The sequence below is a fragment of the Lissotriton vulgaris genome, chromosome 10 (genome assembly GCF_964263255.1).
Source record: "Lissotriton vulgaris chromosome 10, aLisVul1.2, whole genome shotgun sequence".
Classification (NCBI taxonomy): domain Eukaryota; kingdom Metazoa; phylum Chordata; class Amphibia; order Caudata; family Salamandridae; genus Lissotriton; species Lissotriton vulgaris.
Genome location: NC_141698.1, coordinates 941,164,191 through 941,189,234, shown reverse-complemented (window position 1 = coordinate 941,189,234; position 25,044 = coordinate 941,164,191). Strand labels below are relative to the sequence as shown.

The 25,044-nt window shown below is 43.0% G+C and overlaps 1 protein-coding gene across 1 annotated transcript in view; it reads left to right on the top strand.

The window, feature by feature from the left end:
• DYNC1I1 (dynein cytoplasmic 1 intermediate chain 1) overlaps positions 1-25,044 on the top strand; it is a 1,862,117-nt gene that overhangs the window by 299,003 nt on the left and 1,538,070 nt on the right. Inside the window, exon 6 of the mRNA XM_086941928.1 lies at positions 15,400-15,459. Within this exon, the coding sequence (XP_086798054.1) occupies positions 15,400-15,459 (60 nt within the window). The remainder of the gene's footprint in view (positions 1-15,399; positions 15,460-25,044) is intronic.

Below are 25,044 nucleotides of genomic sequence, written 5' to 3'. Positions count from 1 at the left end.
CGAGGAAAACGAGACTACTTCTGGAGACGGTACTTGTGAATCTCAGGAAATTGTCCTGGAGATTAAGCCATGTCAAAAATTGTTGTGATGTTTTTTCATCGCCATCCCAGATGATGAGAATATTGTCGATGTACCTTTTCCAGAGTTTTATATATTGTCTGAACGGATTGTTAAGGTGGAGTATCTTCTTGACTTCCAAATTGTACACATATATAGACCAGCTATGCTGGGAGCAAATGTGCTCCCCATGCTGGTCCCGTGTTTTTGTAAGTAGAGTGTTCCGTCATACTCAAAGAAATTTTCCTTTAATGCAAGTGAGCAACATTGCATAATGATGTTTCTTGGCGTCTGGTATTCCCAATCATCCTCAAAGAGGACGTCCTTGATGATGTTGAGGGTCTCGTTGTGTGGTAGGCTAGTGTACACACTCTCCACATCACAACTGATCAATAATTGGCAGTCTGGATCAAAGGGGAGTTCTTCCAAAAGATTCAATACATCTTTGGTATCCCGGAGGTATGTAGATGTTCGTTGTACCATTGGTCGTAGAAAGGCGTCTGCAAATTTGGATACCGGTTCCAGCACTGACCCGATGCCTGACACGATTGGTCGTCCAGGGGGGTTGGCCAGTTGCTTGTGTATCTTGGATAATGTGTATAGATACGGGATTCTTGGGTTCTTTTGACACAAGAATTCTCCTTCCTTCTTGGTTATCCAATTGTGGGCTAGTGCTTCTTCCACCATTGTGTTGATTTTCACTTGGATTTTCTCAGTTGGATCAGTTCTCAGTATCTCGTGGTTGCGCTGATCCCGACGTATTCTCACGCATTCATTGTTGTATTGCTCCTTACTTTGTATAACCGTCGCTCCACCTTTGTCCGCTGGCTTTATTACCAGGTCAGGATTGTTGCTCAGTTCATGCAAGGCTTCACATTCCACCTTGGTAATGTTCTGGTACACCCTTCTTTCTCTTGGGTCGAGGTCTTTTAGATCCTTCATGACAGCTTTTTCAAACGTTAGAAGTTCCACTGGTAAGCTGTTGTCCATTGGTGTGAAATTTGACTTGGGCCTGAGTCCGGTGTCACCCAATTGCGTCTCCTTTTCCTTGTCTTTGAAGAAAACCTGTATTTTCAAGCGTCAAATGAATTCTTGGACCTCTTTGCAGAGGAGAAACTTGTCAGTTTTGGCTGTGGGGACATACCCTAAGCCCTTTTCCAAAACCTTTGTCTGTGCCTCTGTTAGGGTGTAGTTAGTCAGGTTGAGCACGAAGCTCACTTCTTGCTCTTCTGCTCCCCGTCATGCTTCTTGTCGCTACTCTTGGCGGTTCTTCTTCTTCCTCGGTCCAGTGCACGATTGTGCCCCTCCGGTTGCGTCCCCTGCTCGCCCCTTGGCGCACCCCTAAAAAAGGATTATGGTTGTAGTAGCTATAATCCTGCTGTGGGTATGTCCATGGTGGGTAAGGTCCTTGTGGGTGTTGGAATGTCGGGGGCCATATTGCTGATGAGGAAACATCATTGGCGGTGGGTGGTTGTTCCATCCTCTCGCCCCGTGATAGCTCGGTCACTTGTAGTTCTGGCGAGTTCCCTGGTATCCTCGTCCTTTGCCTCTACTCGAGTTTGAGCCTGTGGATCCACTGTCCGAAGAATCGTCATCTGTGGTGTTATTTCTGGCAGATCTGTAGTCATCCTTGATATAGGGGTAGATCTTTTCTTGTGTCCATCTTGCGGTACCTTTTTTTAAAATTTGTCGTATTTACTTAATTTGAATGAAGTCTCAAAATCATTGAGGGTTTTGTTTAACTCGTCCAGGTGTTTTTTGAGTGCCGCCGGGGACTCCTAGCTTTTCAGTCGGACCTCAATGGCTTGGATCTCCACTTTGAGTTCTGATGCTAGTCTGCTGGCAGTCTTTATTATAAGCACCATCCAGTCCCGGGTGCACCTCCATGATATCTGGGACCAGTCGATTTTAAAGGTTTTATCTTCCAGAAAGATGTAAGGTTCGTTGTGAACCACCAGTCCTGGTGGTGCCGTGTTTACTCTGAGATACTCGGACATGAGTAAGCTATGGAGTGCCGTTTTTATCTGCGTTCTCATCAGTTCTTCTAACTCATCCCAATCGCCGTTGCTGGTGCTAGGCGTGGAAAAATGTAGGCCTTCGAAAGTCCCCAACGAAGCCATGAGGTTGGAGATTTCTTCTTCAGTGAAGGTTAGTCCTAGGTTTGCCATTCTTGCAAACAATCTCTTTTTGTTCTATGGAACCTCTTGGGTAGGTGAATGTGTTCAGCGACGTGTGGAGGTGTGGCACCTCTCTGTGGTGAAAGGTGTGACTTCCGCAGCTGCACGCTGCCTTAAAGATCCAAAAATCACTTGAGGAAGTGTAGAGGCAATGATAGAATCACCCTCCACAACGTTATAAGCAAACAGATTCTATCAATGTGAATGCATGAATAATTTTTTAGTGTTTTTTATACATAAATGGGTATAGACTATCTATCTATACAGTGGGAAAAAGTGCCTCTCTACAAATGGCAGAAAGAGGGCACTATGTGTTGTTAAAATACACCTCACACACTATGAATCCCATAATGTCATTCTCCCATCATTGGGGTCTTCCCGTCCCTCTACGGGGCGGGGCGTGCTACAACCTACGTGATATGCGGGAGGACTTAGTTATTTGACGATAGGCTATTGTCAGCAACAATTGACTTATTGAGCTTGGAAAATCTGGGAATATTTAATGTTATTGTTAAAATAAATAAAAATCTAAGGAAAATAAAGTTGAATTGTATTGTACCTAGAATAAGACTAAAGCCTATATAAGTTCGATTGGTGTTGTGTGAGATGCTTGAAACAGGAATATTAATTGGAACACTGGTTGGTAACTGTTTTGGGTGAGAGCACCAGCCACACCGATCCGAGTTATATGTAATGACCCAAACCCTGGTGAAAAATCACATTGTACATTCTTTCCTACATGTAGTGTCTGAGTAATGTAACACTCTGCATACAAATACATGTTGGAAAAAGTGCCTCTCTGCAAATGGCAGAAACAGGGCACTATGTGTTGTTAAAATACCCCTCACACACTATGAATCCCATAGTGTCATTCTCCCATCATTGGGGTCTTCCCGTCCCTCTACGGGGCGGGGCGTGCTACAACCTTCGTGATATGCGGGAGCACTTAGTTATTTGACAATAGGCTATGTGATTGGTGCAGACAGTGGCGAGTGATAGGGAGTGTAGGGACCTATATAAGTGAGTGTTAGTGCAAAAAAGGGTTAAAAAAATTCCCTGGCTAGTCGAAAAAATTAATTTAATGGTTTCCCCGGCTGGGAACTTAAAAAGGGGTTAGTAAGTAGAACAAAACGTGTAGTCTACTTATGTCGACATGACATGTTTCGTAGGCAGTCCCCTCCTGCCTACTCATCAGGACCTCTGTTTGTCCCTACAGAAAAGTACTCAGTTTTTGACTAAATGTAGTGAGCCTATTGTCCTAGGACCCGGCAACAAAGATCGGCTGTCTGGTCTTGCTTCTGGGCTTGAGTTGGCCCAAGCGAAGCTGTTTTGAAAAAAGACCTGTTGTGGCCTCTGTAAAGGAAATGGGGAAAAAAACAAAACATTTAAGAGAAACGATGTTGTGGATTCACTGATTGCGTGAGTCACAATGTGGCATAGTACCCATATATCAATACACTATATATGCCTTCAAATTCATATTGAAACATTGAGATATGATTTATACCCCTTGGTTAGTTGGTAAATACTAGGTATGAGCGGAAAATCCGTTCCGCTCGCGGATTTTCGGTAAATTCACGATCCGCGAACTCCTGCAAATTTACTGAAAATCAGCGAGATCCGCGAGCGGCGGATTTCGGGGGCAAAAGTTCAAGCATGTTGAACTTTTAACTATTTTAGGATGGCGCCGGCAAGCTGCCAGCGCCATCCTAAAATAGTTACTAAGTTAGCTTCAACAGGAAGCATTAATAGATAAAATAAAGCAGGTGCTCGAGCACCTGCTTTATTTTATCTGTTAGTGCTTCCTGATGAAGCTTATTTAAAAACTATTTTAGGATGGCACTGGCAGCTTGCCTGTCCTTTTATACACACAAGCGGCATGTGTACTCGCATATAAACCCCGTCGATTTGGCCCCTCCCCACACAATAGTGGTGTGTGCACCGTCTTCACGCCCTTTACCCACTTGATGGACAGCTCACTCGAGGGACCCCGGCGCTCTTTGGTGTGATGGCAAAGTTAATCAGCCCCCCCAAAAATGTGTGTTTTGTCGAGGCTGGGTAGGTGTGCGCTCTCCCCATATCTATCGTCGAAAATTCCTATGATGCTTGATGGAGGCCTTTGCATAATTGACTTTCACTAGCTCAATCCCTGTGCAGTTCCTGTGACCACGAGCTTCTCTGATCCGTGCCTGTCCTTTTATACACACAAGAGGCATGTGTACCGGCATATAAGCCCCGTCCATTTGGCCCCTCCCCACACACTAGTGGTGTGTGCACCTTCTTCGCGCCCTTTACCCACTTGATGGACAGCTCACTCGAGGGACCCCGACGCTCTTTGGTGTGATGGCAAAGTTAATCAGCCCCCCCAAAAATGTGTGTTTTGTCGAGGCTGGGTAGGTGTGCGCTCTCCCCATATCTATCATCGAAAATTCCTATGATGCTTGATGGAGGCCTTTGCATAATTGACTTTCACTAGCTCAATCCCTGTGCAGTTCCTGTGACCACGAGCTTCTCTGATCCGTGCCTGTCCTTTTATACACACAAGAGTCATGTGAACTCGCATATAAGCCTCGCCCGTTTGGCCCTGCCCCTCACACTAGCGATGTGCACCGTTTTCCCACCCGGCCATTCCCCACACAATCCGCGAATCCGCAAATTCGTGGATTTTGCGGATTCGCAAAATTCGCGAATTGCGAATTTGCAAAATTCGCCCATGCCTAGTAAATACTTCAACATGAGTCGGAGCTCACACTTCGGCCCACATCACACACACACATTCACACTGAATAAAACAAGAGGTTCCAAACTTGGTGTTTGTTAAAAAAGAGGTAATTCTGGGTCAAAACCAAGTTTGGTGCTCTGTCCTGAATCTGCCTAAACATTGGCAGACTCTTAGTACAGTAAACTCAGTGCTTAGGCAGAGTTGCATGGTCGGATTACAGGTTCATTGATTTTCTAATAGCTTTGGTGCAGTTTTATAGATCTAACAACACTTTGAAAACACTTACCATGTTCAGCCTATTTGTGATATTTTGATTTTCATGGAAGCCCACCAAGGAGGTCGCACCTAAAGAGATGTTAAACATACAGCTGTTCCTATTTGATCTCGCTTAGGAATCGATGGTCTATGCTACGGAAGGAAACCCAGAAGGGAATGATATAAATCTTATAATGGAAGTAAACCTTTACTTGAGGAAGTATGGATGCTTGGTCTGGAGTAAATCCAATTAGTAGTTTTAAAGAAATTAGAATTCCAGTAATGGGTCAGTGCGTTTAAATGGGTTAGCAGATAGGTATAGCTGGGCCATTAGAGTGCGGGCGGGCAGTACTCAGACCCTGGCTTTCAGACTTTCCATTAATCTAAATTTAAAAATAAAAGCACCCATTAGCCCCTGTAGTCCATTTCAAGACTGCAGTACTAAAGTTTAGTCTGGGAACTAGGCCAGGCTACAGACTTGGCCTGAACCCCAACCTGTGGTACGCATGTTTAAAGGCTGTACACATTGCTGGTAGATGGGTCAGATTAGCAAATGAAAACGTTTTTTGTGTTCCCCCGAACTGTGCCTTCTGTTGATGGATTTGCATAAACTCCATACACCGAGGGTGAGGTAAACAAGCTAAGGTCCTATTAAATTTCACACTATTCCTTGATACACCACCAAAGATATTAGCATATAAAATAATTATTGGCCCCAGCCCATCCAATTGATCTGCCTGAAACGTGAGATTCCTGCACCAAACTAAACTTGCTAACAGCCTTTTCGTTAACTAGTGCCTCCATTATTTGAGAATGAACACATTTTTGATTCCCCTATTTAACTTCAATAGATTTTAATGAAACACAATATATCAAGAGTAAGCTTAACTTAAGGCCCTGCCAAACTCATGAAGATCTAAGATAAGGCACTAAAGTTACTACCCTAAGTAAGATTTTGTAATACTACCTTAACAAACCAAAAGATAAAAAAATGCTAACGGTTGGCCCATTTCATGGTTTTTCATGAAGGCCAAAGGCCATGCATATTAAAAACCAAGAAGCCAATGACATTCACGAGTTTATGATTAGGACCATAATTCTCAATTTGCACAACAGCCATGCAGACCTCTCACACCAAATGCAATGCTCATGACCTCACCATTACACATTTGTGTAAATTATACAATTACAATAAACACAGCAATTCTATGGGTAGGATCTTTATTACTGTAGAGTTATGTTATGTTATGTTAAATGGGTGTCTTGTAGAGCGCACGGCTACTCGGGCAGAGTGTCCCGGCGCTATACAGATCTGTAGAGGAGAGACCAGGAACAAAGACGACTGTAAGCCAAAGAGCCAAGTCTTAAGTTCATTCCGGAAGGACAACAGATTGTCTAGCTTCCTAAGAGACAAGGGAAGTTTATTCCAGAGTTGAGGGGCCAGCAATCTGTAGGAACGTCCACCAATGCGAGCACGTTTGATGGTTGGAATAATGGCCAGAGCTTGTGAGGCCGAGCGAAGAGATCTAGAAGGAAGATAGAATTGCACTCTTTTCCTTAAGTAAACAGCACCAATACCGTGGAATGATTTGAAGGCCATGGTCAGAGTTTTAAAATGAATGCGCTTCCGCACCGGAAGCCAGTGGAGCGAATCGAGGAGAGCTGAGGTGTGAGTCTTGGGGCTAAGGCCAAAAATGGCCCTCGCTGCTGAATTCTGAACTGTCTGGAGACGTGCAGAAGGTACTCCGGAAGGCCCAGATATATTATGTTAGAGTAATCAAGCCTGGAACCAATCAGTGCCTGGCCTGTAATTCTCCTATGACTATGGGATAGGAAAGGAAGAAATTTCCTAAGAGTACGCAACAAGGCAAAACATTGGCCAACTAGGCTAAGAATCCGGGGCTTAAAGGTTAAACCAGTGTCGATCTTGATACCTAAGTTCTTTGCCACTGACGTGGGTGAAGCAGGAGATTGCATATCGGCCGGCCACCAAGATTTCCAATGGGCATCAGAAGGACAGCCAAAGAAAATAATCTCTGACTTGTCCGAGTTGCATTTTAACTGGTTCTCTTGAAACCAGGAAAAAACGGCCTCAAGGCACCTCCTGATAGAGATGCCGACAAACTCAGTATTCTTGTCGCAGGTAAAGAGGCGCTGCGTGTTGTCGGCATACGACACAATACGCGCTCCATGCGACTCAACCAATTCAGCCAAGGGAGAAAGATAAACATTAAAAAGAGTGGGGCTCAACACCGACCCCTGTGGTACTCCTACGGCCAAAGGAGGAACAGCAACTGAGAAAGAGGGGGCCCAGATCAGTTGTTGGCAGTCGGTCAGGAAGGACATGAACTAATTGAATACCGTCCCTCTCAGTCCAATCTCCTGGAGTCTTGAAAGAAGACGGCAGTGAGGGACGGTATCAAAGGACGCCGACAAGTCCAATAGCACCAGAATCGCCTTCCCACCACTGTCCGTAACCTCCTTGATAGACTCAGTTACTTCCAGTAAAGCTGTCTCAGTGCTCAAATTTGAGCGGAAGCCCAACTGAGTAGGGTGCAGGATATCTCGAGCTTCAAGAAAGCTGGAGAGAATGGAATGTAAGTGCTTTCCCGCTATTTTCGCCAGGGTGGGGAGCAACGAGATTGGTCTATAATTACAGTGCACTAAAGGGTCACGGTTAGGTTTTTTAGCAGTGGGAAGATGTGCGCCTTTTTCCATGTATTAAGGACGATACCGGTTTCTAGAGAGGTGTTGAGAATCGAATTAACCAAAGGGTTGATAACATGGGCCATTTTGGCTAAGATTTTAGCTGGACAAGGATCCGATGGGGAGCCGGACTTTAATTTTAGTAACAAATCCAATGACAATTGGAGAGATAGAGGGTGAAAGGTTGTAAGCATGTGATTATCAGGGAGGGAACACTGATTGTCCGGGAGGGTATATATTCCAGATGAAATTGAAGGAGGCTCATTTGTAGGAATAACAGGCAGGAAAGAGGCCTGAATGCTCAAGATCTTATTCGAGAAGAAATTCGCCAATTGCTTAGCCCAAGGTTCAGATGGGGAGGGTTTAGAAATTAAGGCCGCAGGGGAGGTAAACTCCTTAACGATTCTAAAGATTTCTTTACTAATGTTACTCGCTGAATCGATTCTTCTAGCGAAGTGCACTTTCTTCTCAGCGACAATAGCTTTATGATAGTCCTTGATGAGGACTTTATACGTTACTTTGGATGCCTCATCATAACTACGACGCCATGCTCTTTCAGCCTTCTTGCAACTTTTTCTGATCTCTTGGAGTGCAGGAGTAAACCATGGAGCCGATGTACGTCGGCCAGATTTGGGCTGAGTGGGAGTGGGTGCTAACTCATCAAAGCGCTGAAGAAGCCATGACTGAAAGATGGCAAGATCAATTTCCAACTTACCCGTGAGTAGGCAAGGATGCATAGTAAGGGAGCGCTCCAATATAAAACCCGATGACCGGGGCGGAAAACCGTAGACTGAGAGTCTATATCGCTACTCGTTGTCTTAGAGATATTAGGTATATCAAAGTTCAGCAGGTAGTGATCCGACCAGATCAGGGGTACCGTAGGAAAGGACATAATAGGAAGCGAAGAGTATATCTGATCCAGAATATGACCTTTATTATGGGTGGCGGAACAAATATATGGGGAAAGACCAAAAGTGCTAGTAACATCCTGGAGTTTCAAGGAATCCGCAGCCTCTGCATCATCCATATGAATATTAAAATCTCCAAGAAGTAAGCAGTGCTTATATTTCATAATAAAAGGGGACATAGCCAGATTCAGGTCTTCATAGAAGGAGCTGAGATAACCCGGAGGCCTGTACACCAACAAACCAGCACACGACTGCTGAGAGGAGAAGGAGAGACAAAAGCCAAGTGACTCCACTCCTGCAATAGACTCTGTCTCAACCACTGAGCAGGAGTATTGCCTATCTACCACAATGGCCACACTCCCGCCCTTACCAAGAGCTTACCTTACCAAGTGTCCACTCTTGTGGAGGAGACTCTGCATATTAATAAATATCAAAATAATAATAATATAAAAGATGATAGTAAAATACTAGACTTAAAACATCAACATACATTATTAGACCATCCATAAAAAAAACATAAGACCCAAGCTAAAATATTGCATATAAATAAATAGATAGATCTACATAAAATGCCAGTGTTGAAAAATACCCATTAAAATGCCAATTCATAAGCAAGTTTACACATCCTCAGTCACGTTCAGTCCTGTTGGATGTTTAGAGTTTAATTCTAAGATATATCTGGTTTCCAACTGACGTAACCGTTGTTCCCTGTTGCCCCCTCATCTACTTGGTGTAACCGCTTCAATCATAAATTATCTGAGGTCTTGGCTTCTAGAATTGCGTTTACTTTTAAAATGGAGTGCCACTGGGTAGGTGTTGTCCTGACTGATAATGGGACCACTTAGTACCATCAGCCAGTTGCTTGAGATAATTGATTGGAGTGGCTTGTGTTGTTGGCTATATTGTGTAATGATTCTGAACTCTATTCTAGTTTCACTGTCACTTGCTAGAGGCTGTATAGTAGAGATTGTCTCACTAGGGTGTTTTGGTGAGAGTAGCTCAAACCTATCTTTGCGCATAGATTTCAAGATAGTGCTGTCTATCACGTTTCTAGAGTAGCCTCTCTCTAAAAAACCTCATTCTACTTGAGGACTGAACTTCCCTTAGATCATCATCATTGCTGTGAATCCTCCTCAGCCGAAGCATCTCCCCATAGGGGATGCTATTAATCAGGTGGTTGGCTTGGGAGCTACTCGCATGTAGCGTGGAGTTCCCTGCGGTTTCCTTGCGATATAATTTGGACTCTGTCTTGTCATCTCGCACATAGATTTTAGAATCTAAGGAGCTCACCTCTGTGTTGCTAATGGTAGCTGTAAACTCAAGTAATTAATCTTCAGAGCTTTGATAAAATCACTGGTATCATTGATGTTACCGTCCCATATCACAAACTGGTGATCAATGAAACCTAACCGCATGTTGATATTATTATTCATCACATGTTGGTGTTGGATTTTGAGCTCCATCTCCTCCCACCAGCCCACGGCTACTCCTCTGACCTGTCTGTACAATAAGTTGTTGAACATAAATACATTGTTCATCAAGCAGAATTCCACAATCTCTATGAGCATCTCCTTTTGGTCAACTGTAATTTCTGTTAATTTCTCCAAGTAAAATCTCAATGCCCTCAGTCCACCTTCGTGTTGGATACTAGTATATAGTGAGTTCACATCCAATGCGATGAACAAATATCCAGGTTTCCATTTAAAATCTTTCAGTTTTCTTAGGAAATGCCCGGTATCACATACATAAGATGGTAGAGATTTCACTAGGTCTAGGAGGAAAAAGTCAACATATAAGGAGGTGTGCTCTAATAAGCTGTTCCTGGCTGATATTATTGTGTGGATCTCTATGGATTTTAGGAATTAAATAGATTGTGGGCACAACTGAATGTTCATTCTTTAGGTACTTGTGTTCCTGGGCTGTTATTGTTCCTTTGTTTTTCCATGTCATTAGTTGAGTATAGTATCTAGTATGTGTAGATTTCATTTCTGTGATAGTACTTTTAGTAGAACACGTGTTGTCTCTTAGTTGTCTGTAAGCTTAATTGGTGTAATCATATTTGGACATCAAGACAATATTTTCACCCTTATCAGAGTTTCGAATAACTATGCCATTGTTTTCCTTCAGTTTTCGCATGAGTGGATCATATACATGGTTATGTTTGTTGTATTTCCATTTGGCGTTCCTGGTTGTCAAGTTTAGTTTTATTTGTTCTACCACTTTCTAATCGAAGATATAGATGGAGTCTCGTGTCATGATGGGGTTGAAGGTTGATTTGGCCTTAAAATGTGTCTTTATTCCCTGTTGCGACCTACCCCTAACATTAGGTGGATTGGATTGGATTGGGTTGATTCAGTCGTTGTTATATCCATATCAGTGTCACCATCATTGCTTTGCCAAAGCTTGTGCATCTCTGCACAGAAGGAGGCATCTGATTTTGTCTTTCCCACATCACTGATTTTCTCACTGCTCATAGTACCATCCTCATTTGTGTGGTTGCCATCTCTTTTGTTTAGTGCATGAATTTTTTTTGAGTTTTAACTTTCTCACCCCTTTAAAAATGTCCAATCTGGTTTTAGAGTAGTTGAATTTTCTTGCAGGACAATGAGAGGCCCAAGCTTAAAATCCTTTTGTCTGTCACTTAAAGCTAGGTTAGATAAATTCATGGTTGCTTTGTTTGCATTTATTTGCCCCTCCTCCAACCTCCTCTCTTCTTCGGATTTTGACCTGTTTCTCTTGGCCTTCCTTCTCTGTCCACGTTTGTGGTTTTTGTTTGAACGTAATTGTTTTTCTGGGGTCTTGGTCGTAGGGTTTGCCTTCTGTCGCTGCATAAAAAACACAATTCATCATCTAATGAGTGTTTCTGTTTGGTGTTTCTCCTTGTGACCATCATTTCCTGCCTTAATTTGTCTTGTTCCTCACTTTGGCCCAGTTCATTTAATTCCCCATGGATCTTAGCGATTTCCTCAAATAGTATTGCCCTGTCAATGTCAACATACTTTATTAGTTTCATTACAAGATGCTTAGAGAACTCTGGATTGCACTGAGCCTATTCACACATCATTGCGGGATTTGGGGATTCATAGCTCGAGGCCAGCAATATACGTAAGCCCCGTGGTATCCGGTCCACATCTGCATACCTTTGCAGCGAGCAGGACTTCCACCATTTGCTTTGTTCAGCGCACATTTCTTTCTGAAGTTTTTTTTATATTTTTCTTTTAAAGTTTCATTTTGACTTTTGGTGACTGACTACATTTTTCTCGGTTACTGCCACTTGTTTGCAGTAGTCCATGATCTCGAACGCTGCGGCTTCTCTCTCACGAACTATGTCAGCCGACAAACTTGCACAATATTGGGTATATTATTTTGGGTATATTATTTTGGGTATAAAGAGGTGTTCGTCATATACTTGTAAGACTATTCCTCCTTTACCAGCACACTTTTCCACCCATTATTGCCAATGTTCCATACCTCCTTAATCTCCCGGTCCGTCCAAATCCTCCGATTCAGTCCGTTCCGTTGTACCTTGGCTTCACGGCGTTCCTGTGGCACAGGGCGCTCATGACCGCACAATTCCTTCCGGATTTCGTTAGGTACTTCCAGGTTGCCCCGAAAATTGTCTCTCCAACTGTGCCGTTCCTTTAGGGCAAGGGGGTCCGTTCAGATAGCCGACCACGTCGGCTTTTCATATCCATTCGTCTCCGTCCTCTCGCTGGATAATCCAAAAATGGAGCCGGACCATATAGTAAGTTCTTATTTTCATTTATTTAGTGCAGATTGGCATGACTCGTTTCAGCTCACACAGGAGCCTTGATCACATGACAAAGTTCTACGTTGCATTTGATCTTTTAAAGTGCCCAGTGCCAGTGTAATTGAAATCACATGTGCAGAATACGCCATAGACATAAAGTTGCATTTGTAGTTTTCTTTGGAATTTTCAATTGTAGTTTTTTTGCGCCATTTCAAGGATACAGGATTCAAGTTTCATATTAATGTATTGTTGTTGGAAAATTCTTGCTAAAATATTAAACATTTCTTAAAATCACACATCTATTAAAGCTTTCAACAACTGATCCTGTGTGTGTGTCCTATCCTTGAATCCATATTCTGTTCGGTAATGTCTGGCGTGTGGAGTGTTCTTATGATAAAGTGCAAAAGTGGTTGACACCTGTACCCGAAGTTCTATATGTGCCCAAAGTATTGACCAAAGTCACATTAGTCCGTATTAGTATTGTTTCATTTCCTTTTTATGTTTAGTTTTCTTTGTGTGCTGGGATATTGGAGCCCCAAAACCCTGTGGTTGGGTGCATGCATCTTTTGCCTAGGTACTGTATGGTCTTTTAAGGGTATTTTGGCATATAATTATAATATGTTGGTTTGGTTCAATTTTTTGTGCACCTTCATTATTGCTTAATGCCATGCACAGTAGGAATTGACCATCTGCAGAGCGTTGTTCATAAGACCTTGCCTCTGACCAGGTCCTGCCACTGATCCCCACTGTACCCGGCCTTTGCACTGAGGGGGTTTACCACCTGCAGAAGATTGAGCGTAAGGATCTTTTGGTCTACCATAAAAAAACAAATTCTCTGAAAAGAAGCAAAGGTTGCAGCGGAGTTATGTATAGCTTTTTGATGTTTTAAACCAACCTCAGAAATGAACATAAAACACAGTTACAGTGCAGTTATGGTTTAATATTAAAACCAAGAAGCCAGTGAAATTCACAAGCTTATGGTTAGGACCATAATACACAATTTGCACAATAGCCATGCAGACCTCTCACACCAAATGCAATGCACATGACTAGGACCATAATTAACAATTTGCACAATAGCCATGCAGACCTCTCGCACCAAATGCAATGCTCATGACCTCACCATTACACATTTGTGTAAATTTTACAATTACAATAAACACTGCAATTTTGCGGGTATAATCTTTACTTCTGTGGAGTGTCCACTCTTGTGGAGGAGACTCTGCATATTAAAAGATAGGCAGTCGGAAAGATAATACGCGTAAAATTGCTTAATGAATTGCAAGAAATCGTAAAATTACACAAAAGTGAATCCAGACAGGTATTTTTACCAATACACATACCGAAAAGAAAAAGGTATTTAAGTTCCAACACATACTTAAGCCAACAAATATTACATTCATAGTCATCCCTTCATAATTTGTACGTATAGTTTAAATTTTAATTTATTATGTAAGCTTATGTGTAAGATTTATAATTGCATGGTTTGCATGGCTGCTCTGCAAGTTACATATTGTGATCCTAACCATACCCTGTGAATTTCAGTGTTTGTTTGGTTTTATTTTGAAACCACACTGCACTATAACTATGGGTATTTTTAGGTATAATTATATTATATATATATATATATATCACCCCATACTTGTTCTCGATTCGCCTGTTTCCTGGGCACGATGAAAGAGCGCGGACCACAAAAATTCGTCACTCTACAATGTTTATTGGAACTCCCAAATAATTACAGCAGCCATGACGCGTTGCGTCCCTCTCCGGGGACTTGATCACATGAAGCGCTTTTAGCTGGGACAGTTTTTTATATACATTTAACTTTTTTCTTTTTCTCCAAAGTGACATTTACTTAAAGTGACCAGTGCATTCAAACAATCGGGAAACCTATAGAAATAGAAGAGATATTGCCAATTTCCAGTGGCTCACCCTAGCAAACTATATACAACATATAACAATCCATGCTAATGCAGCATTTTGTTGTTGTATATTCGATGTTACCAGTGCATAATATTCATGAATACATTTTTTTTTAATTCTTTATTCGTGATTGCACTAATATTCATGAATACATACATAAATAAATGGCAACTCATGTATAATATATAAATATATATCAATTTTAATAAATACATGAATAGACAATTTGTGCTTGCTGATTATGTCTTGTCCCGGTATAAATACCCAAAATCACTCATAATTATATGGACTGGATCAAATACTGGTAGTAAAACAATCTCGTTTGAACAGCGGTATCATGCCCTGTATTTGTTGTCTTTCATTTTCCCTGCTGTTTCTATGTGCAAAAATGTGTAAAGAAAGTGACATGTGCTGGATAAACAACTCTGTGCAAACTGTGCTAAGCTAAATAATTTAAAAATGGAGGCGGTTGGGTGGCTTTGCTATGCTGTTTAAGAAATCTTGAAAAAAATCTAAATAATTATATATGAATATATACAATGTGCTTTCATATTCATATTGTTGGGTTCATAGGTATAAAGTAAAAAAAAATCCCTATTTACATATATATATATACACATACATACATACACTGATAGATATGTATATATGAAACTGCTCTAAGGAGCACATGCTTTACCCGTTTTACCCTTTTTCCAACTGAATTGGTTCTATTTTTACTCAAACATCTAAATTGTACAACAAAGTTGCGTTGTTATATTGAGATGTAAGCTGTTATGTGTTTTTTGTTGGTAATTAAATTTCACTTGATGTGCTGATTGCATTTCTTGAGCCATTTTACATGGTTAGTCATTACGTATGTGTTTTACCTTTGTTTTACATGACTCTTCGTCATCAAAGGACCCTACAGTGGGACACTGATCCATCGGCGCTGCTACTCCATTCAGACTCAGAACTCGGGTATATATACACTTTTAACATTTGAGATTTACTTTGTGACAGATGCCAATCATTTGTTTTTTGGTATTTTGTGGTGCCTGGCTCTGTCAGATGTTTGTGGTCCTTTGCACTTCCACCTTCCAATGTTGTCTGTTTTGCTTGAGGAAAGTGAATTTGCTGACCAGGCTTAAAAAAAAGCAGCTGGACAGCATAACATAGAAATGGAAATCTTCAATGAGACACGCTATTTTCTGAGGTACTTCTATAGTCTGTGTGTATTTATTCTAAAATCCACTTGGCTTTTGATATTTGGGACTTTAGAATTTCTATCATTTACTTTTGACAAATCCTAACATTTCATTTTTATTTTCCAAACCCGTAATTTCAAATTAAACATCGATTATAATGAAGGGCTGAGTATTTAATAAAAGAATGTGTCAGTCTGTAACGCAATTGGTGGTCATGTAAAGCACTCTGATACTTTCCGGTCTAGTTTGCGCTATATAAAACAACAAAAAAAGTACACTTATCCTTTGTTGCTTTGCTATGGAACTGGTGCTAGTAAATACGGTTCACACCTGCCATGTATGTCCTCGAAGCACTTCACACTGTCCTGTAGTGCACCGCCTCTCCTGTTGTAGGCCTTCAAAGCTATGGAGCAGTACGCATGTGTAGAACAGCGCTGAGTGCGCATCGCTGCAGGACTGCTTCCACGAAGGCTTCTTACCTCTACTGATATTTTATGACGTTATGAATTTTTTATGAGTTATGTTGCATCTTTGAGAACATTGATATCTAAACTGCTGAAAAAAAGTAGAACTTGCAATGGACAATATGTAACAAATATCTCCAATATTAATTCTAGCATCTATCTATTTATTTACTCTGTCCACATGTATGTACCAGATTGCTCCTGGCCAACGGTCTAATATATATATATATATAAAGTAAAACTTTATTCGGTTTCAATATACAGAAAACCATAAAAGTACATATTTAAAAGAAGTTAGTACATTTATCAAAAAAGGAAACGTACATATACACTATTAATAATACCAGTTAAATAAGATAAAATATACATGAGAGAGTTTTTTAAAAGGGGATGTGATTAAAGGTTCTTTCTGTGTCTGATACAGAATTTAAAAAACATAACAATAGGTAATGCGAAATGTTCAAACTCTAAATATGGAAGAACCAAGAGGGCAGGACGACATTGACGTAAGCCAAAACTTTTTAAAATTGGTACGAGATAGCGCTTTCTTGGTTCTACATAGAATTTACTAAAGAGGGTCATATGTAATGTGGATTGGGAGGAAATACCATCACAGGGACATTGGGAGAGTCACCGCAACCAATCATTAGCTTCAGGGAATGTAGTTAACCTAAAAATTACATCCAGCCTAAAACGAGTCAACAAAAGACTGTCATAGCTGCTTAAAGGCCAGGTTAAATAGGGCTGAATCAACGTTGAAGTTTGAATCGATAAAGCATGTTGAGTTGAGGATTTGTGGGCTTCAACAGACAGGCGAAGCTCCGCTAGATGGGATAAGCATTTACATTTTCAACGTATTCCTTCTGATATGACTTAATTCCAAAGGGTTTAAATAAAATTGCTCTAAGCTCATATCATACAACAAGCATTGGAAATGCAATAGGTCTCGCAGCATTAGAGTTAGTGCTTTTAGAATTGTTTATGGGTTTTTTTGTAAATCTTTAGCATTTTTGTTTCCTGTAGCCAATGCTAAAGAATTAAAAAAAAAAAGCCATAAACATTTCTAAAAGCTCTAACTCAAATGCTCCGAGACCTATTGCACTGTGTGAGGGTGAGGGGTTGAGGGTGAGTGAGGGTGAGTGAGGGGTTGAGGGTGAGTGAGGGTGAGGGGTTGAGGGTGAGTGAGAGTGAGGGTGAGTGAGGGTGAGTGAGGGTGAGTGAGAGTGAGGGTGAGTGAGGGTGAGAATGAGTGAGGGTGAGGGTGAGTGAGGGTGAGTGAGGGTGAGTGAGGGTGAGGGTGAGGGTGAGTGAGGGTGAGGGTGAGTGAGGGTGAGGGTGAGTGAGGGTGAGTGGGGTGAGTGAGGGTGAGTGAGGGTGAGGGGTTGATGTTGAGGGGTTGAGGGTGAGTGAGGGTGAGTGAGGGGTTGAGGGTGAGTGAGGGTGAGTGAGGGTGAGTGAGGGTGAGTGAGGGTGAGTGAGAGTGAGTGAGAGTGAGTGAGAGTGAGGGTGAGGGGTTGAGGGTGAGTGAGGGTGAGTGAGAGTGAGGGTGAGGGGTTGAGGGTGAGTGAGGGTGAGTGAGGGTGAGGGTGAGTGAGGGGTTGAGGGTGAGGGGTTGAGGGTGAGTGAGGGTGAGGGGGAGTGAGGAGTGAGAGTGAGTGAGGGGTTGAGGGTGAGGGGTTGAGGGTGAGGGTGAGTGAGGGGTTGAGGGTGAGGGGTTGAGGGTGAGTGAGGGTGAGGGGGAGTGAGGAGTGAGAGTGAGGGTGAGTGAGGGGTTGAGGGTGAGGGGTTGAGGGTGAGTGAGGGTGAGGGTGAGGGGTTGAGGGTGAGTGAGGAGTTGAGGGTGAGGGTGAGTGAAGGGCGCCAAAGGGATTGGGGGGATGGGGCACCAACGCAGGCAGCCACAGAAGACCCGGCGTAAGGGGTAAGTGGTAGGAAAAAGGGGTCGGCAGAGTAAGGAATTGGTAAGATAAGGAATTGGTAAGACAAGGATATCCTGCACAAGTATATAAATAAGTCCAGACAGGCCACTCTGGATGCACACCTTCCCCCTCGCACGGCGCATGCTCATAGAGACAAGAAGCCGGACATGTAGGGGAAAGGTTTTGTGCACTCCCGGGGTGGGTACCGATCGTGAGCATTTCTTTAAGTAGGGAGGAGGGAGGAAGCATGTCATGGTCCAAGAGGGCAATTAAGGGGTCTAGCAGCAAGGAATGTCCCACGCGGCCTAGCAGATTACAAAGGCCTGGTCTCCTTAACCTGGCAGCGTGGGTGGGAGGAGCTGTAATAGGCAGGCTGATTTTGTCACGGGGAAAAGAGAAAGCACGGCGCTTGTGAATGAGCAGTGTGCTGATAAGAGTTATTAAACAAGCGCGCAAAAGGCAGGCTGATTTTGTCCCTGGGAGAAGAGAAAGTGCTGCGCTCGTAAAATGAACAACGTGCTGAGAAGTGTTATTAAAAAAGCGCGCAATATGCAGGCTGACTTTGTCACTAGGAAAAGAGAAAGCATGGCGATGTTGTGCAGCTAACACTGTATTAAAGTTCACTTTTACCCAGTTTCTGGTGTGCAAAGCACTAGAGCCATGAGAGCTGTTAGCCTGCCTGGAAACGCCTACAGTTATTTAAATGCAGATTCCGGGGCGGGAAGTTTTGTTGGGGCGAGCCGGGGAGATTAAGTAAATTGCAAGCAGTGCCCTAAGCTGCTGCGAAAAGACACCTGCTACTCAGAGGGTACTCCACTCACTAACACAACAAACCTGACATGTTGCTTTCCCACCTGGACTGCACATGATAGGCATAAACTGCAGAACAATGTATTGTGCACAACGGAAGACTGCATTATCACTGAGACATGAAAGTTTGGAAATCCAAAAAAACAACAACCCACTTTCTATCACTTTTGCTGCAACATTAATTTGATGCTTGGTGGATAACAAACTTCTGTACCACTAAAAGCGATTCTCTCCCACACTATGTACAAGAAAGTTGAAGCTTTGCTTATATGAACTAACAGTCAGACCCACAGAACCACCGGAGGCTTGTGCAGTGCCGTTGCAGGTCTCTCAATGGCTCTGGCGCTTACTTGGATTTAGTTAAGAGCGGTCTGCATGGTCTCTGATGGTAGAACCTGTAGGTGAAAGAAGCTTCTCTTGTCTTGGTTGTGACCCCTTGCACTGGATTGCAGTGCACCTCGAGCCCTCCTGCCTGTGGGAGACCTAGACTTAAGCTACTGCCATGTTGCTTGGAAGGTGCCTTGTTGGAGAGCACGATATCGGCAGGGAGGGCGGGCCTTGGATTAAGGTAAAAATAGAACGGCTGCTGATGGATAATAAGGACAGCCCCGTGGAATTAGGTTTTTTGAGCGCCTATTGTAAAAATAAAGCGTGACCTAAACAGCTGTAGCCAAGGCGGGGAACGGGGGAGCAAGCGCCACGCTTTTTTGTAAATCTAAAGGTGCCACCATATTTTAAGTTAAAGTGCGGCATGCGGCGAGAGAGGGGAGGGGGGAGGAGAAATGCGACACGGCGGGAAGGGGAGGGGGCGGAGCGGGTTAAATTAAACAAACAAAAAAGACGGACGGACGGAGGAGAGGGGAGGGGGAGGAGAAAGAACCTGTAGGTGAAAGAAGCTTCTCTTGTCTTGGTTGTGACCCCTTGCACTGGATTGCAGTGCACCTCGAGCCCTCCTGCCTGTGGGAGACCTAGACTTAAGCTACTGCCATGTTGCTTGGAAGGTGCCTTGTTGGAGAGCACGATATCGGCAGGGAGGGCGGGCCTTGGATTAAGGCAAAAATAGAACGGCTGCTGATGGATAATAAGGACAGCCCCGTGGAATTAGGTTTTTTGAGCGCCTATTGTAAAAATAAAGCGTGACCTAAACAGCTGTAGCCAAGGCGGGGAACGGGGGAGCAAGCGCCACGCTTTTTTGTAAATCTAAAGGTGCCACCATATTTTAAGTTAAAGTGCGGCATGCGGCGAGAGAGGGGAGGGGGGAGGAGAAATGCGACACGGCGGGAAGGGGAGGGGGCGGAGCGGGGGAGAGGGTGTGTTAGGAGGGCATTGCGAAATGCGAGACGGCGGGAAGGGGGCAGACATGGCGGGGAGGGGGCGGAGCGGGGGAGAGGGTGTGTGTGTTGTTAGGAGGGCATTGCGAAATGCGAGACGGCGGGGAGGGGGCGGAGCGGGTAAACAAAGACGGACGTGCACGCGCTTTTAAGCTCAATGCGCATGCGCATTGAGCTTAAAAGTCACGGGCACTGCAAGGAATCGCCACGATTCCTTGCAGTGTGGATAAAGAGCGGATAAGTCCCAATACTCTCGCCTTGCTCGATGCGCATGCGCATCGACAGGCGAGACCTAAAAATCCTTTACCATAATTGAGCCATCCAATCTTTGAAGCGTTTTCTAACAAAAGACAATCCCTTACGATATTTTGGGAGAAAGGCAGCTTTTACGAGGTCCAAATGTGGTGTCTTAGGAGTATGGGCTCTGCTTTGATGAGATCAGCGATATAGGGTAGGCCCAGCTCAAGATGGCAACTGATCGTTGATGATCCCTGGGGAACAGCAAGAAGGAACCTCAGTAAGTTGTTCTCCACTTTTTGGAGAGTGTCAGTTTGAACGTATCCCCACACCGCAGCCTCGTAAGTAGCTGTGGTAATACATTTGTCCTGGTATACTCGAATCTGCTCCTCTGGCACTCTTTTTCCTAATTTCTGGGTGAACTTTACCAGAGCCATAGTAGATTTTAAGAACTGAAGTTTTCTAGCCTCTATAGCTTTTTTCCAGGTACCTTTTTCGTCTATCAATACTCCCAGGCATGGGTATGTGGGGGTGTTCTCTACACTGGAATTGTTGATATAAATAGTCATCCCTTTTCCTCGTTTGTGGCCACAGTTCATGATGTATGTTTTCTTAATGTTAATATTTAAATCAAGATTTGACATGAATTTGTTATAACGGGACAGAGAACGCTGTAGTTCTATGGACTTACGGGCTATGATCACGGCGGCCTCCGCGTAAAGGAGGGCGGGGATTGGACGACGCTGGATATGGGGTATGTCCTTTGCCCCATCCAACATGGCTAATTCTAAGCCATTGGTGTGCAAAATAAAAAGGAAGGGGGCCAGGACACAGCCCTGTCTGACCCCCCGCTGCACTCTAAACGATTCAGTCAATTCCCCCTGATGCCGAATCTCACTCTGGCTGTGGCATTTGAATACATTTCCCACCCTGATCACTCCATACCACCCCAACAGGCAGCTGAGGTCGACCCTTGCCTTCCAAGTCATCATTCCCAGGTACAAAAGAGAAAGAAGTGGAGGCAGAATGTTCTCAACAAATACGGCAAGGCTTTGGAACTCCCTTCCACTATCTATCCGCTCAGAACCAAACATCCTGCTCTTCCGAAAAAAATTAAAAACCTTTTTCTTCAGCAAATAACCTCGACCCGTCTCACCCAACTGTATTCAGCTATAGCGCTAGGACGCCTGCGGGTAGCTATCGCGCTTTACAAAAACATATTCCATTCCATTAACATTGCATCGACTCCCAAAGCTGTTAGGATGGTCCATAACTTCGAGTGGCCTATGCAGTCAAACGTGGCCGTAAGATCTACGTAGGCCAGTCGAAGTCCTCCACCCTTTGTGTCCACCTATTTCCCCTTTATTAGGGACAGATTCAAAACTTGCTCAACCGTGCCCAAACCTTCCCTAAAACTGTACTGGATATCTGATATCATCTGATTATCGATGGACCATGACTGAAGTCGATCTAAGATTATGCAGCCCACCGTTTTTCCGAAAGAATCCAGTATGGAGATAGGACGGTAGCAAGTTGTGTTTAAACGATCACTCTTTTTAAATACTGGGACCCCATCGGGCCCCGGGACTTTACCTCCTTTGCTGGCTTTTAATGCGTCCTTGACTTCATTTAAGGTGAAGTCCAGTGCAAGTGGAATGAATGGAGCAGTGTTTGTGGCCAGATTCAACTTTCCGGATGGATGATCTGTGTTTGAATTATCCACTATTCCAAATATATTTAAGAAATGGGCAATTCAGGACTGTTCATCTATAGTTACCTCTATCTTATTTATATCTCTGGAACCTTTCAGGAAAGGTGAATTTAGCACTTGCCAAAAGGCAGCGCTATCGTTTAAGCGACAGCTTTTGTGCAGTTCTGCCCATAATTCCTCTTTTATTTCTAGTTTTCTTGCCTTTATGGCTTTGTTATAAATTTTCCTGAGACGAACGATCTCTTTACTATGCCTGACTGGAGCGTTTAATGCAATTTTCAGGTTTGACTGGGCTTTAGTACAAGAGGAATTAAACCATCCTCCCTGATTGTGTTTTACTACTTTGGCCTTAGAGGTTAGAGCTTTTTGGATGGAGTTGGTTATTAGCATAAAGTTATCTATGATCTCCTCTGGGGAAGAACTATCTGCTAAACAGATGTTTATTTCCGACAAAGATTTCTTGACAACTTTTTCCGTAATTTTTACTGGGTCGACTTTTGCCCACTTCAAAGCGTAACCATTTAACCTAACCAATTTATAGCCTCCTCTCGGTAGAGGTTCCGCTGTCTGTTCCTTTCTCCTAACATGGGAAGAGACAAGGAGATCGATATAGGAAAATGGTCACTAAATTCAGAATCATGAGTTTGAAAATTTACAATAACAATAAAAGAGGAAGCGGTGCTTGTTAGGAAAATAAAATCAATACAATTAAAGGCACCATTTCCATGAAAAGTTGGTTTAAGTGGAACCATAGGAGAGACCATTTCATTTGCCAAAGTTAATTGTAGACTCAAAATTGACTCATTTAAACAGTCCCCACTTTGGGAGTGGGTAAAATGGGTGATATTTACATCATTTTCATCTATTAGTCCACATATATTTTTTCCATTATGGGGGCAGAGCGTCAAATTAAAGTAGCCTCCCCAGATAATTTCAGGGTTTTTTCCTTGATATCTAATATTAAAATCTAAAAGATAAGTACGAATTTCCTTAAAAATAACAATCGACTGTGTTGGAGATAGATTGTTATAAAAATTTACTATCAGGATAGGGTCTGTATTATTTACATCAATTTGGATTATCTGGTAGTTGGGTTCGTTTTTTAAGGCCGTGATTTTCCGGAATTTAATTAAATTGGTAACATACACCACTAAGCCTCCTTTTGCACGACTCGCAGGGGATGGAATTGCGGGAGAGAAATAAGTTTTATAATCATTTAATAGGGCAGGAGAAACTGCCCATGTTTCTTGTTAGCCAATGAGGTCATAATCCCGTACAAATGTAAGCCACTCGCCCATTTTGACCTTTGTAATAAGGCCAGCAATATTCCAATAGATAATTTTACACGTGGCCCCTCTCCCTATGGGTACAGCAAGTGGGAAAGTTGCTAAACAACTATGAACATCATTGCCTTGAATTGGATTAGACTGGGAAACCAAAGTAAGCGTGGAATGAATATTGTGAGTGGATATCTGAAGAAGGGCTCAGTTGGTGGTTTGGACAGGGAAGCTGTGTTAATCCATTTTTGAGAAGTCGTAATTAAATCTAAAATCATTAAAGGATAGGTAATTTCCCTGGGTATACTTGAAGGTGCACTTGAAGGAAAGGTCTGTAATGGGGTAGGGAAATTAAACCCCACTGTTTGTTTCATTTCGTCCAAGAGCAGACCCTTGATCGAAAGTTGGTGGTCAATCGATTTCTTCAAGGGCAGATAACTCTGTTTGAAGTTATTACTGAGCCATTTCCGTTTCCCCTGTGATTTACTGTTGGTTTATAAAAATATCCCAAAGGAACAGCCATGATAGTTGGATCAAATGCAGAAATGAGCTCTTTGTTATTTAAAAGTGACCATTCATGGGAACCTAAAATTTACGACGATACAATCGCCATATGTTGTTTTCTGCGAAGAACCCAACCATCCCACCCTGCGAACCATAAGAATTTCATTAACATTGCAGGGATTAAAGCGCTTGTATTTTATTAGCCAGTCTGCTACTTTGTTTCGGAGCGATGACCAGGTTTGTTTGGGCTTGTTTCAGAGGTGGGACCCCCGTGAGGATTAAAATGTATGGGCATGATGTTGGGGGAAGATCTAGGATTACTGGGTTTTGTCGAGGCAAGATAATGGATTGATTATCCTTATTTGATAAATCATGTCTATTATACTCTGCTCTGGTGGTGGCCGTTGGCAGCTTGGGCCCAGTGTCATGGTTTTTCAGGGTTTCTGTGTTTGAAACTCTTGTTTTACCCGTCGTGGGCTCCTGAGTACGATGGCTAAGATCTACGTTTCGTATGGGTGCATCTGCCCTTCCATCTTAGACTGAGATTTGATTCGTAGTGGATAGTTTATATGACTCAATATCCTCTATTAATTTGTCCAACTTGCCCTCTATTATGCTAAATCTCTCGTTACTAAGGGTAGTCACCAATGTCATCATAGCCTTGGTGTGTTCTTCTAAGAGAGCCTTGATAAGCGTTTCTAAAGTTGAGTTGGGGTTGGTTATGCTTTTAGCAGGGGCCTTAATGGGGTGGGGATATTGTTCTGGTTGGAGGGAATCCTCCATCTCTATTTGTGAGTCTGATGAGTGCATTTCCCTATGTATTGATTTTTGGGGAGCCTTTATTTTCCCATTGTCCTGCCCCTTGTTACCCTTTTTCTTTGAGCGTGGTATTGGCCCCTTCTTTGTTTTCTGTTGATTTCGGGTTTGTGGACCTACTCTTTACGAGATGGGGTCATCAACTTCTCCAACATAGTTCTCGGGGGGAGATAAGGGTTGGGGGTTCGAAATAGTACTTCTTTGCTGGATTATGACCCTCTGTGTTAATGACGTCGAATTTTCTTCCGCCCTAGTTAAAGGGAACAGTGTTGGGTCAAGCGAAAGCCTC